This window comes from Akebia trifoliata, chromosome 13 (assembly GCF_017979445.1).
Source record: "Akebia trifoliata isolate Shusen 1 chromosome 13, ASM1797944v1, whole genome shotgun sequence".
Lineage (NCBI taxonomy): Eukaryota > Viridiplantae > Streptophyta > Magnoliopsida > Ranunculales > Lardizabalaceae > Akebia > Akebia trifoliata.
The window spans coordinates 27,297,490-27,313,545 of NC_141387.1; the positions used below are offsets into that span (position 1 = coordinate 27,297,490).

The 16,056-nt window shown below is 35.9% G+C and overlaps 1 protein-coding gene across 4 annotated transcripts; it reads right to left on the reverse strand.

The window, feature by feature from the left end:
- Positions 1-1,237: 1,237 nt before the first annotated feature.
- Positions 1,238-14,860, reverse strand: LOC147388168 (2-oxoglutarate (2OG) and Fe(II)-dependent oxygenase superfamily protein). 4 transcript variants are annotated; one of them, XM_086420208.1, is made up of 4 exons: positions 14,659-14,860; positions 13,848-13,909; positions 8,644-9,750; positions 1,238-4,042 (listed from the first exon to the last, which is right to left on the reverse strand). In XM_086420208.1, exons 3-4 carry the CDS (start codon positions 9,686-9,688, stop codon positions 3,690-3,692), a joined length of 1,398 nt encoding a protein of 465 aa, XP_086276334.1. In that variant the 5' UTR covers positions 9,689-9,750; positions 13,848-13,909; positions 14,659-14,860; the 3' UTR covers positions 1,238-3,689. The 4 variants fall into 4 exon arrangements, with proteins under 4 accessions (XP_086276334.1, XP_086276333.1, XP_086276335.1 ...); XM_086420207.1 differs by having other exon boundaries at positions 13,848-13,912; XM_086420209.1 differs by lacking the exon at positions 13,848-13,909 and having other exon boundaries at positions 1,238-1,713; positions 3,712-4,042; positions 14,659-14,857.
- Positions 14,861-16,056: the final 1,196 nt, after the last annotated feature.

A 16,056-nucleotide genomic window follows, 5' to 3' on the forward strand; every position in this document is an offset into this window, starting at 1 on the left:
GCTTGACATCTATAAGAGCCAACCCTTTCAACCACAAGGTGGTTCGGCCCCTATAAGAGTCGACCCCTTCAACTCTATCAACCACAAGGTGGATCGGCCTTTATAAGAACCAGCCCTTTCAATCATTCAACCATAAGGTGGTTCGACCACAATAAGAATCGACCCCTTCAACTACTCACCCACAAGGTGATTTGGCCTCCATAAGAGCCGACCCCTTCATCTACTTATCCACAAAGTGGTTCGGTCTCCATAGGAGCCGACCTCATCCTCTTATCCATAAAGTGGTTCGGCCCACTTTTGGAGCCAACCTTTTTATTTATTATCTCATAAAGTGATGTGTCCTCCTCAAGAAGCTAACCCCTCAATTACAACACCATAAGGTAATACAGTTTCCTCAAGGAGTCAACCCTATAGTAAAATTTCTTCACAAGGATCAATCCTCTTAGAGAATCAATTTCTTTATCAAATATTATTACTCGCACTCTAACTTAGAACTACCCAAGTAGCGTTAGAGGGAGAAATTATAATATTGGCAAAATAAAACCTCAAGTACATAACACAACTAGGTCAATGCGAGGAATCGAATAACCACTGAGTTACCTCAGCTCCAAAGTGTAAGCCACTTGTCTTATTAGTTACGAAAGCCAAGAGAGTGGAGTCTAAAGGCCATTATGAGCCTAGATAGTGGAACTTTAGGGCCATTAAGAGCCAAGAGAGTGGGTCTTTAAATTCAAAATGACATCATAAGTCATTAATGCTAGATATCATGAGAAGAAGTTATATGTTACAAGTTAATGTATCAACTCTAGAAATAACGAGACTTCACCCACTTAAGGTATAAACCACACATAATTTTCTTACTCTTACTTTCTTCTCTTTATTGTCACACAGAATTTTCTTACTCTTACTTTCTTCTCTTTATTGTGCAATTTTCATCAAGCATTAACTTGATCGTCGAAGGCTCATTGATCGGTACCACACCAATGTCTTTTCAGGTTAAGACGAACGGAAAAAACAATCCAGAAGAGAAAGATTCATCGGAGAAGACGACCAAAACTTAGAAGATCATTGGAGAAGAAGGCCGGAGTGAAATATTAATTGTAACATAGATCTCGAGGAATGAGATTCCAGCTCGAGGTCACTCTAGCACAACACTTTTTTTTATTCAAATTAAGGTAAGTCTAACGTAAGCATCGAAGTCTCTTTAATAGACACCATACCAATATCTAGAACACTGGAATCAAAAAAGATAAAATCACTCAATAATTATGTTTTTAAAACATTAAAACCTCACATTTATTTTTCAATTTTTTTTCCTTTTATGACTTCTTTCTCAACTTGTTCTTGCTGCAGAGAGCAGTATCACTTGGGACAGCTTACAAATGCTCAAAGAGAGGAGACATTGTTTCATAACCCTTCAACCTATTCATTAATCCATGTTCAATATTCTCTCTATAAAAGATCTGCAAAGACAAATAAAAACACAAACTTCACACCTTCATCTTCCTTTCATGATGGAAAACTTAGTGATAGTTGGGTCCACTCCTCGGCATAAGAACAAAGACGGTTCCTCGCTTTGGGTGACAATTGTTCTCCAAAGGGCTACTTTACATTCGGGGAAAGGCCCCAGTGCACACTCAGGTGGTGGCCGAGTTTGTGAAGTCACGGACTGACCAAAGGTGGCCAAATATCACAAGTTATGGGGATTGGTTCCTGCAAAAACAAGTAAACAAATGTCACTTCTATTGGTAGTGGAAATCCACATTTCTTCATCATGTTTGTTCATCATCATCAAGATCAAAGCCTTATCCCAAAAAATTTGGGTTGTGCGAACGACACTCGTTCCTCCTTTCAATCATGTCTAAAGTTGAATTCTTTTAATTCTACTCAAATTTGTTCGTTCTGACGTGAGAACTCTTGCCTACTACAAATCTCAATAAAGCATTGTTCTAGAGTCTCGTTTCCTGAGATCACCCAAGCCAACCCTTGCATACTTCCACTACAACAGGAGCTCCAACGCAGCAGATAGCATCTGAGTACTGGCCAACCATGAGTTGAATGAAATAAAAGATCAAGAGTCATGTTAGGAGTTGGTGAAGTTTTCATGGTAACTGCCAACTTGACATTTCCCTACTCTCTATTTATTATCAGGCCAAGTTTGGTGATCACGAAAAATAATGTAATTTTGATGATAAGAACAGTTAGGTGTGTTGATAATACAAGAAGAAATGTCTTGGTCTTTCCATCATTCCATGGCATCCTTGTTTCAATCTTGCCACTCAATGGTACTCCTTTTGAGGTGTGCTAGGCCATTTTCAGGGAAAGAAAAAGGCTGGATGTTTTTAGGAGAATCCGATCCAAGAAGTTACCGTTAGTGCTATGGGATATTTTTACTTTCAGTGTAAAACCCTAAAGAAATTTAAATCTGTTTTCTTTAGAGATTTTCTATTTAGGTGGAATCAGATTTGTTCTAAGAACTCTAGTGGTTTATTTGTAGTTTTTGCATTATTTTTGCTTTGTCTTTTTTCCTCGGAATAAATTATCTATTTATCAAAAACAAAAACAAAAATGGCTTTGGACAGGGTGGAATGGAATAGGATTAGTTAAGTCAAACCTCAAATCTTTGCAGATAAGACTTTGCCAATTTTTGGTTGAAATTACTAATAGAGGAGTTACTCTCGGCATGCCAACAATAAGCAATGCTGTAGGTCATGTGACACTTGGATCTTTATGGTATTCTAAGGACTAGACTTTTGTGCCCATGATTACAATTTTAGAGTTTACCTATGTACTACATGTCTTAAACAATAAATGGATGACCACATCTGTGGTATAAGCCAATGATCATACCAGTCGGTTGATATTAACCTCCTATCTTGAGATAATTTCAAGTAATTAACATTCGCGATTAAAACTAAATATGCATACACTGGGCGGTTAGGATCATCTAATTCCGATTAGCTTTACATCTATCCCAAGAGATTGAATGATCTGGAAGTTAATTAGTAGGCCACATTTACAAAAGTTGTGTCTAAGTCAAAGAAAAAAATATATGTAACCCTAAATGACAATAAATATCTACTACAAAGATATATATATTTCATCTTGTGTACTTACGAAATGTTAACTATTTAACATGGGCACTAAGCTGTATGAAGTATCAAGACACTTTGTGATTATGAGGATGAAAATGTTCATAGATTCTGGGGGATGCATGCCTCATAAGTGGAATGGAGAGCTTTCATTTTAATAGATCGGCATGATCGAGCCAGAGAAAATTATCATTATGGCTTTCTCTTCGGTGCAATCAAGCACCAGCAAATATTTCTTAAGAAAATTCATGTTCTCAAAAATATTATTTTTAAACTTAATTTTCTGAAGACAATATTTTCTCTACAATCACTTGCTCTATGACCAGTTTTTAATGCGTAAAGAACACATGCACAAGAACTCTAGAAGGATGTGGTTTTCAATTGACAATTGAACGACTTAATTGGATTTGATATTTTTTCAATTTAATTGTTTTTACAACACAAGGAATATTCAGGGTGGTTGATTCCAGTGTTTGAGGACTCGTAAACCTGTCTTAAGTTTCATAATCATGTGTGTGCATAAAGCGAAAGAAGTGAAATGTTTAGGATGCAGATATGCATGTGTTTAGATAAACCAGAAGTGCGATAACTAGCATGTCAAGTTTCAATAAGACTTAACTCGATATCTTGAGATTCAGCCCAACCAGGTTCATATGCTTCGAGGAAACCACGCTTTGCCTTATTGGGTAAGTCATGGGGATGAACAAATGGCACCCCTGGTGGCCACCCAATCTCCATTCGTATGATGCCACATGGGCTGTCCAGTTCTTGTATGTGAACTTCACACTCCTTGAGATTGCAAAACCTAAGCTTGATGCCCTTCTTGTCTGCAATGTCTTGAACCCGCTCCTTGAGAACTCTCTGTGCCGCAAGCCGTAACTTCTTGGAAGGTGGCAGAGGTTTGGCCCTAGTGTTATTCTTCCTCCTCTTTAGCATAGGCTTCAGAGATCCTGTATCAGTATTTCATCGATCGAAGGACCTGTTATTAAAGACTCCTCACTAAGGGCTCTACTCATATGAATAGGAGAAACCTTTTAACCCCAATAAAATAAAATAAAGAGATTATATTGCCACACCAACTTTTGCTAACAGCACCCCAAGATATGTGTTAATTCTTTGATCATTTACATGTAAATTGTTGTGCTGTTAGCAAACGTTGGTGTGGCAATAGCTCTCTAAAAAACATAGAAGAAATGATAGCCTAACTTCAAGATGATCTAAACAATAAAATAATACAAAAAAATATAATTTTGACTGACATACATTGGCTAATATAGTGAATAGGTAAATTATTATTTTTAAGTGAATATGTAATGTTCCTCTCACCAAAAGCATGCCCACAAAAGTAATTTCCATTTTTGGTCCCTCTTGTAGAAGAAAAACAGTTCTAATTTATATCTAAGGCATGCATAGAACAACAATTTCCTGAAGTTAATGAACCTTGATTTTAGAAAATTGCCCAACAAATCAAAGAGTTATAATACATGTAAATCTGAGAGCTCTTCTCAGTGGAGAATTTACTTATGAGAGAAGGGCTTGAGCTATCATCAACCGGAGCAAAGGTAAGCATTTTTTGGAGCATCAATGTCCAGCCTTATTCCGTCCTCATATAGAAAAAGGCTTTATGGTCACTAAACCGACATAAGAATTGAGCAAAGTGAGGATCTAGGATCCATCTTATCTATATAAAATTTGACCTTAAGAAGAGAGAGAATATTGGCAAGTAAAAGAAATAGAGAACAAAGACGAAACCATCATTGGATGGTATCATATTGTCAAAATATCAGCAAATCATAAACTGAAAGTGATTGATATTGCAAACTCGGCGGTTTTTAAATAATGTTGGCTAATTAATTCACAGGGAATTCTGCAATAACTTCACTAGAAGGTGGCACATGCAAACGCACATGTATCAAAAGAGTTTATTTGTAATTTAAAATATTAATTCAAGGGTTTTGAATATTACATAGTAGAAAGGACACTTTTGTAATTTTTGAAAACTAAGCATGTGAAGGTACAGTCGTAGGTTGCAATTTCCTCGGTTATTTTACCAAATGACCCTGATAATATTAAATTTCAATATAACAGTGGGAGCATTTATGGATACTCAAATCTTGGAGTCAAACAACTTCTACTCCGCCTTCTCTCATTATAATAGTATATATATATAGGGGAATGCTAACCTCCAAGACCTCACAGGGACGTTAGCATCCTCCACCATATTAATTGTTTTTTTAAATACCCTCACCCATTTTGTCTTTTAGTGAAAAAGATAGGGGTATGTTGATTTTTTACATAACAAATGCTTGTTTGCATTAATTGCCAAAGTATTTATTGCAAGCAAGGCATTTAAATATAAAGACTAAATGCCCTTAGTATTTATTATGTAAAAGAGAAGCATTTATTATGTAAAAAGACTAATATACCCTCGTCTGTTCACACACACACACACACACACACACATGTATATACGAGGAGGTCTATAGTTACTCCCGGTTTATACTCCTTATTTTTACACCTTATCCTAGTCGTTGGGGTAAGAGAATCCACGGTATAAATAAATGCTGATGTGGCAGTGCAATTACTAGTTTCTATCCTTTTAAACGGCTCAAGCTGAGCCGACTCTCTTTCTTTATAAAGATTCAGAACGTAATTATTTACAACTTGTCAATTATAAGATCATGATTATCTACAACTTGTAGGGCTGATATGGCAAGTTTAATGAGGAAGATTTTAGGGTTTTATTAGTTAGCCCTATTGTTTTCCCCTAGGATCTTCTCTTTCTCAACAAATCTTAGTCCCATCATCTACTCTTCCTAACCAAATCCTAACCAAGGTTGAGAGGTCCAACTCTTAGTCCCATCATCTCCTCTCTTCCTCAACAAATCCTGGCCAGGGCTGAAAGATCTAGATAATAAGTGCATCATTTCATTCATAGCACTAGAGGTAGGCATGCTGGGAACTTGATTCAGACAAAACAATCTTAATTGAAGGATAGACAACTTTCGATGAAGTTAAATTAAAATTAATTTTATCTAATTGATCACTCTTTTGGTACCAAACTTGATTTATAATTCTCAATATGCATAATTCCGGCATTGAAATTGTGGTGATTGAATCCAAACTCCTATGGCTCGATGACTTTTGCAATGGACTCTTCTGATTAAATCTGGTTTAGTACGGGATTTGTCGATCTATGTATGCATATTTGATTGCTCTTGAGTTGAGAAACCATCGGTAAGTTTGAATAGGATATTTAGTACTCATGACTTTTGTGGTTCCACATGTTTTGTACAGCTTGCTTCAAGCACTTTCTTGAGTTGTAGGGCTGAGATCATTTTACCCTCTTCCTTTCCTATAGACATGGGTATAAAGCATGGGCAATCACCGAGTAAGCCCACTGCGTTAGCAAATGGCATGGGGACGGCTTTGTTTTGTCACAAGAAAACCATACCGATGATGACCTTGAATTCATTGAGGGGAACAGTAAGCAAGTCAATCTTACCCCTCCATGTACCTACCTTACTAGGAACTACCTTGGACCACCTCTCATCATAGAATCCTGAGCCTATACTGCTCCTACTGCCTTGCCTTTGCTCCCTCTACAGCGTCTAGATCTGCACCTTCAACAAGCTCTGCAGCATCTTCCACAACGACTCGTGCCGCTTGGAACCAACTGCACAATCAACAGTGATATCTGATATCGGGAGACTCTCCTAGCGGAAGCCTCGTGGAGGCCAACTTGACTACAGCCGAATGCTAGTTGATCATCCACAACAGTGGAGGCTCTTTATGTCTTCCTTTGCAAGAGTTGCTAACTCTTGAAACCTAGATCCCAAGCCAAGGGAATTGGTTGAATGCCTCTTCTATTGATTGGTGATGTGGTCGGGTTTTTTATTAAAGTGGTCATTCATATTCTTAAGGGAAGAAACAATGATAAAGTCAACAAAATTTATGGGAAGAAACAATGAAAGAAGAGGGAATTTGAGTTGACTATTGCGAGAGAGAGGAAATAAGACTTACTTTCCTGTTACATGCTGAATTGATATAAGATATACGGGAAAGGTGAGAAATGTGAGCTTTTGATTTCTTTCCATCTTGATATGCCTTTAATAAGAACTGGCTCAAGCCGAGCCATGTAAAAAACTCTCTTCAAAAGACTGCCACATCATCAATATTTTTAACCGTGGATTTCTTTCTATCTACGATTGTTGATGGGTGTAAAAACAGAGTATAAAACAGGAGTAGCTATAGATTTTTTACGAGGATGATCTCTTCAGTAGCCCATTCCGAAACTTCTAACCCTAGTTTACAAGTTGAAGAATTGCGAACCGTCTGATTTTTATAAACCACTTTTGACGAGGTTAGAAGTTTCGGGATGGGGTGATTTTTGGTGAGGGTGATCTCCTCATCATAGAGATCATCCTCACAAAAAATCAGCCCATTCTGAAACCTCTAACCCATACATTGAAAAAATGTTTGGCACAATGTTTGGCTCTCTTTAGAGCCTCCGAACGCCACCAATATATATATATAGAGAGAGAGAGAGAGAGAGAGAGATGGAGTTATATGGACCAAAGGACCATCCATCTCTATGGCACCCATCAGGTGCCACATGTATATAGAGCATAAAATTTTATTAGCTCTCTAAAACCATAATTGAAAAAAGAAATTTCTTTTTTACGTTGGATTTAAATTTTAAATCTAGGAGTTCAATGACTGTCCATTTTTAAACTCAATATCCAATGCCAAAAAATACTTTTTTGGGGAGGATTTTTTTTTTTCAAGTCCAATCTAGATGACTAACAAGAGGCTGAGTTGTCATTTGGACCAATGCAGCAGTCCGCGTGGCCCAAATTTGGACTTCAGTCCATGCTCTACATAGTCCCTTGGTCCATGCAACCTTTACCCATATATATATATATGGGTAGCCTTTGGCAAACAATCTTAGGGGGTCAATGTTGGGAGACAAAGTTGTCCTATATCATTTAAAAGTTTCGGATTGGGCTGATTTTTTGTGAGGATGATCCTTATAATTAGGAGATAATCCTCACAAAAAATTAACCCAATCTGAAACTTCTAACCCCATCAAAAGTGATTTACAAATTAACAATAAAAATTAACGATCCACAATTCTTCAACTTTGCAAACCCCTTTTGATGGGGTTAGAAGTTTCAGATTGGGCTGATTTTTTGTAAGGATGTCCATATTGGACAAATTTTGTCTCCCGACGTTGTCCCCCTAAGATTGTCTGCCAATATATATATATATATATATATATATATATATATATATATAGGGAGAGAGAGAGAGAGAGAGAGAGAGATGAGTTGGGTTCAACAGCCAAAGTGTTTTTTCTTATCTGGGCTAAAAGTTTCAGAATGGGCTGATTTTTTACCATAGAGATCATCCTCATAATAAAACAGCCCATTCCGAAACTTTTAGCCCAATAAGACAAAACTTGGCTCCCATTTTGGCAACAGAACGCTGTCCTATATATATATATAAAACAGGAATAATAAGGAAAAATACTATTAGAATGCTGACCTACCATCTTGTGCTGCAGGGAAGTTATAACTTGTGAAGCTTTGCCTGGTAAAGAGTTGATCGGTCGGGTGCGATCTTTGCATGAAGTCATCCACTGGTATGGGAAGCTGGAACTGAGCTTCAACCCCATGACCAGCTGCGCTCATCTCTGAGCAACTAAGACTTGCCATCGATTTAGGCATTAGTTTGAAAGCCAAAGAACACCGTCCATACATGTGACCCTGTATACTACCCGTTTCTATTCGGTGCAATGCTGGGCTCATATAACCTGCAGTTGCCTGGTATAGTGCCAGCCCAGGGTAGACAATGGCTTCTTGCGGACCAAGATCACCATCCACGAGTATCCAACGCCCATGAAAGTCCCTTATATGAAAACCTGCCCTATCTGACTTTACAATGGTAATAAAGCTTTTATCGACTTGATGCTCATGGTCAGGAAACATGACTAACTGCCCATCCTCTTGGGTTGTTAAACTATGGTGTTGGGCTCCTTGAAATGATGGCCTCGAGTGACAACAAACAGATAGGACCGAAGATGAAATTTCACGAATTCTTAAGGGGACATTGTCGAGTGTTCCGGTGAATGCGGAACTCCGTAAGTTCAAGGTGAAACTAATTGCATCCAAGATGTCTCTAGCCGCTTTCCCAAGTAGCGAAAATATATCAGACAAACCGGCTGGATGGAATTCCATCGTGTTGTTGGGTTCTGTAGAAGTCAGACCAGGTCTATATTCATAAGTTTCTTGACATAACTGAGGGTCTTCGTAATAACCAGATGTCTTGCACCACTCACGAGAGCTGTTGGTATGAACCATCTCGGCAGTAGGGTATGATGCTCTTTGATGGAAGTAAAGGCGAGCGGATTCTAGCCCGGATCTTAAAAGTGCCCCATCAACTATTGGTAGTTGAATGATGGCAGCAGAATACTGAGCTAGTGATTGTGATAAAGTTGATATAGAGATTTTGTAAGAATCAGAAGGAAGCCCTTCCGGGGCTATCAGATCAGTGAGCTTCACACGGCCCAGAGATGGCAGGCCAGTGCCTGCCATTGCAAACCATTCAAGATAAGCAAATATCTAAGAGTATGTACAGATGTTGCACACTATTTAACCTGCAAAGTAACAGAAGTATTAGAAATTTAGAATCAAGAAAAGTCAAAAAATAATTAGCTTACCATGCAAAAGAGCTAACTACTATGTCTGACATTAGAGATTTGTAACTACAAATAAATGGGAGTCAGTTTAGCAGGTTATTGAACATAAAGGAACAAATAATCAAATGGTTCTCAAAACTGGGACAAAAAAATAAGCATACATGTCATTGTAATAAATTCTCATCCTAAAAATTAGTGGTCAGCTGAACGGATCTTGTATTCCATACAATTTTTTCTATAGCCAAGCTTTCTATTAATTCAAGTGTCTTCAAATCTGCTCCCACTACCTCCATCCAAATCCTTTTTTTATCTTTTCTCAATCTTTTGGAACTTTTCAACAGGTGCATTCCTTCTAACTTGGGATGCTAGTGATCTTCATTGCAGATGACCAAGACCAACCGTCTCACCTGGCTTTTCCTTAGTATGTCATCTATTGGAGCTATTCCAATATTTTAATTATTTGTTTGTTCCTATTCTTACATTTTCTTAGTCTTTTCACTCATCCATCTCAACATCCCCAACTCTGATATCCTTAATTTATGAACATGTTTCTTGATTGGCCAACATTCAGATCCATGAAGCATAGCTGGTCTTATTGAGCATAAATGTTTTCTTAACTTGATAGTATGCATCAATTACCCAACACTCTGGAAGCACTACTCCACTTTAACTGTCCAACTCTAATTTTGTGGGCAATATCCTCCTCAATCTCTCCATCCTTAAGATAATAGATAATAGACTCTAAATCAGCTATCTAGAACTCTAGTTTTGAATTGAATCCCTTTAGTCTCATCAACTAACACAACAACATTTGCAAATAAAATAGACCAAGGGACCATCTCATATTAATGTGTCAAATAGGCCATTATTTGTGTTCAACGACCTTAGCTACCAACCTAGCTCAGTATTCCTCTATGGTTCCATTTATCCTTTTTTTTTTCTTTTGAAAATCAATTAAACTCTACTGGTTTACTTCGAAGAGGTAGATTGACCAGCTCTTAGGGATTATTGTTCATAGGGATCCTATTTCATTATTTACAGCTTTCCAATAAGGAGCCTATACTGATGTCTTGCTTCATTAAATCTCTGAGGTTCACCCTTAACTAAATATGAATAAAATTTTGTCCAAACCTAGCCTCGTCTACGTACAATCCTTCTAGATTTTACATCCTCTATAGTCATATAATACTTTTAAATGGAACACCATAAATTAGGGTAGATCTCTATTTCGTACGTTAGATTTGTCATAGAACATGCTCTCAAAGAACTTAGCCTCTTTGACTTAATAATAGTAGTGATCTTATCAATACTATTGACTTCTAATTAAACTACTAATAACCAATAGGCACTACTATTGTATGCATACCCAATGAATGCATAGCCAATGGTTTGGGTCCTAATTTTGTTTTCCAAGGATTGGGTAAATCTATTTTCACCAAACACCCCCACACTTTAAGGTATTTATAGGAAACCTTCTTGCCTTTCAACATTTCACTGTTATTTGATTTATTAAATGGAGTTTTATTTAGGTATATAACATAGTGAGAGGAGAGCTTCCCCAACATGTTCATAAGTATGCCATAACTAATTAGCAAGGATTGACAATATACTTCAATGTCTTATGAGTTATACTAACTAATTCACCAAATTCTAAGAGTTGAGTTGATTTGCATGCTCCACCTCTATCATACCTTAGAATTTTTATCTTAGTTGGTTTTATAGAGATTTTAAATAATTTCCCAAAGGCTTTGCGCTTGCTCTATAGCAAGTGCATTCCCATTTAGTTCTTTGGCTTGTTTTGTACCATTGCATGGCATTTCCTTCACTATTTTTTTTTCATTTTTTCTTTTTTTCATTTTTCATTTCAATAGTTTTCACACCCCCAAGGTCTAGAATTCTAATTATCTTAAATTTTAGATCACGAGAAGTGATCTCTAATTATTTCTTAAAGAGGTATTAAATTTTGAGAAAAAATTCAACATAGTTTCTATGGAGAGATAAATTCCTCTCATCTAGACCATACATTAGCACCATCAACACATATCTCGAGATGGACACGTGGAGTTATTTGGATCGGGAGTTGAAAAACCAGAAAAGTAGGAAGGTTCAGGGGCAAAGGAAGATCAACATAGAGCTAGGAATAAAGGAAGGACAGGAACAAGAAGACATAAGGTCGAGAGTAACCAAAAGACCCAAGGTCAAGGTTAGAACCAGAAGACCTAGGGTCAGGGTCGGGGGAATTCTCTCTCGAATGACGTGCTATGAAAAATCATGCCAAATCCCTAATAGGGCAAGATTTAAGTGTGATTTTGGAAGGATTTCGTTGTTAGAATGTTACCAAGTCAAAAAGGGTTCTAATTAAGCAAGATTTCCTAATCTAGATAAGAAGTAAGAAAGGCAATTGTAATTTAACTAAGTCTAGGATTTCTTTCCTAGGTGGGAGGGTTTTATCTATTTAAATAGGGCTAAGGTCATTGTAAAAAGGATAAGGGAAGAGAAGATGAGGAAGGGGGAGACTAAGGAGAGGTCATGTAATCATGAGATTTATAGTGGAACGGCTCCCTGAGCCAATTGAAGTAGGCACGTTTGCCGAACCACGTAAAAACCTTCATGTTCTTTATTTTTCTATGCATTTTCTATTATTTTAATGATATAGTCGTGACCGAGGTCAGTTTATCACAAAATCGACCTCTACAGTTTCCTTTGTAATTTTATACTTATTTTTTTTTTTTAAAGCCTGTAAACACCACCTATTTCGTTCCTCAATATTCACAGTCAAAAAAAAAAAAATACAACTTCAAAGTAATCAACACTATATTTACCAGTTCCACTTACACAGCTTTGATCAGAATTGACTATCTAGATACAAAACTCCAAAACTTATAAACATATTACTTTACACAGAATAATACCTACACCAAAAAGAGCTTATGTCCTACAAAATCAAATGCCGACTTTGTCTTCCAGTCTCAACTTACTTTGCAAGGGAATATATGGGGGGCTGAGCTTTGGAAAAAACCTAGCAAACAGATCTAACTTATACATAAAGTTTTAAGTAGAAATCATAAGTTGATTGCTTAAAAACAACATTCTAATAAAATTGCAAAGAATATCTTTTTAACATAAATAATAAATCAATTAATGTGAATATTAATTTCTTTTAAATCATACTTATGTAAACCATGTCAATTATGCTGAAAATGAGAATTGCATGAAAAGCAACTATATGAAAAATGTGAGATTCTATTTCATATTCTTAAGATTCATGCTAATTAAAAGACCTCTTTATATTCATTATTATTTACATCATTAACTACATGTGTAATATAGCCATCTAAGCTACCATTTGATTTAATAATCCCTGAATGCCAAAGGGTTAACCTATACTGGACAGGAATGTGTCTTTCAATGGCCTCACTCCTCAATATAGTCATCATAGATAGATTCAGGTATAGAGGTCCCTCCAGACTCTTCTTCACATAAAACTAAACTGGTTAACTCAAGACTTCATCCTGAATACAACTTTTTCCCAGCCGTTAGAGAGTAGAGACTATCCTAATCCACTAGACTATGGTTGTCTAGTTGCACCATTTGTTAGGGTAGTCTATAAGATTTCTTTAAACCTGGTACCGTACATCTTATGGGTCCTTACACCCAAAGCATCACTATACCCTAAACTCATGGTATTCTATCTCACCGGGCTTTCGACCTGATAAAAATTTTAAAATAAATCACTCAATTGTTACTTATGTCACAACCTTGCTAAAAATGTTCAATTTGTTCTAAATCATTCTCTAAATGTTATTATTGATACACCTTGGTAAAAGATAACACAAGAATTCAAACGGTTTAACATAAGCAAACTTTCCTTCACCATAAACCAATTCATAGTTTATATGCATTTTTCAATACATATCTTAAATCCAACCTCACATAACTTTATCAAGAATATTTTCTTGAAATAAAACTCATGAATAAAATAATTTCTTTAAACCATAATAAAAATAAATAATTTTCTTTTATAATTATAAAACTCTAGAATACGGAATACTTACCTAAACGTAAGATGGAGATACAACAGCTAATTTGGTTTCTTCTCCTTTTTCTTGTTTGCTTCCTTCTAAATAATAAAGTCAAAATTAATTTTTTTTATCAATACACATGCAAATGCTTACAAAAAACTAATTTTATAGTTTCTATATTAACATAACATGTCCTAGACTTCAGGTCCCCCAAATTAGCATATCCCACCTAATGCATCAACACCATGTGTCATCACCCATGATTATTTCTTAAATTCTTGGTACTTTGTATCCACAAATACCAATTTATATATTTTCTACTAATTACCATCCAACAAGTGTTTATTCTAAGTATCCAATACAAAAATTTAGTGAATTTGACCATTTCTTAAACACTTGAAACAGCAACTACAACAATTTATTTAGGTTCGACAATTCTTCAAACACTTAACGTGCAATTTATATAACCATTCACCCAGCCAAAAATCAGTCATCAACTTGTGACCTAATCAACAATTAAATATCGATGAATTCCACCAAAATCATTTTCTAATAAGATTAAATCTGAAATCAATTAAACCCATATAAGATTAACCCAAAGTTTCTTATTTCCAATAAACTGAAATCCCTATTTGGAACAACAAATTCTTCATACACATCAAAAACCCATTCTAACAACACTCAATCACTCATCACTACTAATAACTTTAATTAAACAAATTTTAGATAACAAAAACCCCAAAATTAATCAAGTAAAATATCCATTCAAAGCATCCAAACCAACTTCTAAAATAACCAAATCTGAAATCAACAAAAGAAACCTTAAAATTAACCAATTACTTACCTTAATGTGTAAATCCCTACAACCACCACTAATCCTTCTTCTTCTTTTTCGATCTTCCTCTCCCAATTCTTCTTTAACCTCTAGAAACCTCTCTCTCGATTTTTCTACTTCCCTCTCTCAAATTCTCTTTCAAACCCTCTCTCTCTCTCTCGAACCCTCTCGCGAACTCTCGCAAGCTAACGAAGGTTCTCCAAGTTCTGTGAAGAGAAAGGGTTAAAAGTTAAAACCCATTTTATCAATACTTTTAAGTTAATTGATCAAACCCCTCACATTTTGGTGAATATTTGCAAACAACCCAATTTATTCTTTCAAATTCATTACTTAATTTCCTTGATCATGGTCTACTCTTATAAACTAATAACTTAAATGTCCTCAACTTTTAACTAAAATATTTATTTAGAAAAATATGTATATATATATATATATATATATATATATGGATGGCGTTATTACGACCCCATTACGACTCACATTGCGACACACCGTTTGTCTTATATGGGCAAAAATGTTAGGAATGGGCTGATTTTTTGTGAGGATGATCTCTGTGAGGGGATCATCCTCACAAAAAATCAGCCCATTCCAAACATTTTTGCCCATATAAGACAAAACGGTGTGTCGCAATGTGAGTCGTAATAGGGGTATACGGAACCTGACCCTATCTATATATATATATATATATATTCAGACGTTTTTAGGGTGACTTCCACACTGTCGGCAACAAAGCATGGTTTTTAAACTCGTCCGAGACCAAGACGTATCACCCGAGTTAACTCGGTATCAAAGCTGAACGAGACCAACTCACAAAGTCATTTTTGACCGAGTTTTACGTCTTACAATGTAATTTTTTGAGTTATCTCACGAGATGTCTCAAACGTATCAGAAAACTCGTCCGAGACGACTCGGTATCAGAGCTGAACGAGACGAGATGCGATACTGAGTTTAAAAACCATGCAACAAAGAGATATTTCACAAAATAAAAGTAATTAAAAAATAAACCTTCACTTATAACTAGGGCTTAAAATGAGTCAGTTTTTGACCAAATTTGAGTATATCCATATCCAAATCCGAATTTTATATCCAGATCTGATTTGGATCCAATTAGCTAAAATCAAATTCGAACCATTTTCTTTCACCGAATCCAATTCTGACCCAATCGATTTACTTGATTCAGGTTCGTCAAGTCGGGTAATCCCCGAATGTTCAACATCTTTTTCTGTTATATTTATTTTCGAATTGTTATACTATTTAATTTTACCATTGTAATTCTTTTATTTTATAAGAATTCATGTGATATTAAAATAGTAAAAAATATTTTTTTTTTTAAACAAAAAAATATGATTTTCAAAGTAATATATCATTCAGAAATAAGCGGATGTAGGGACCGATCCGAATTTGACT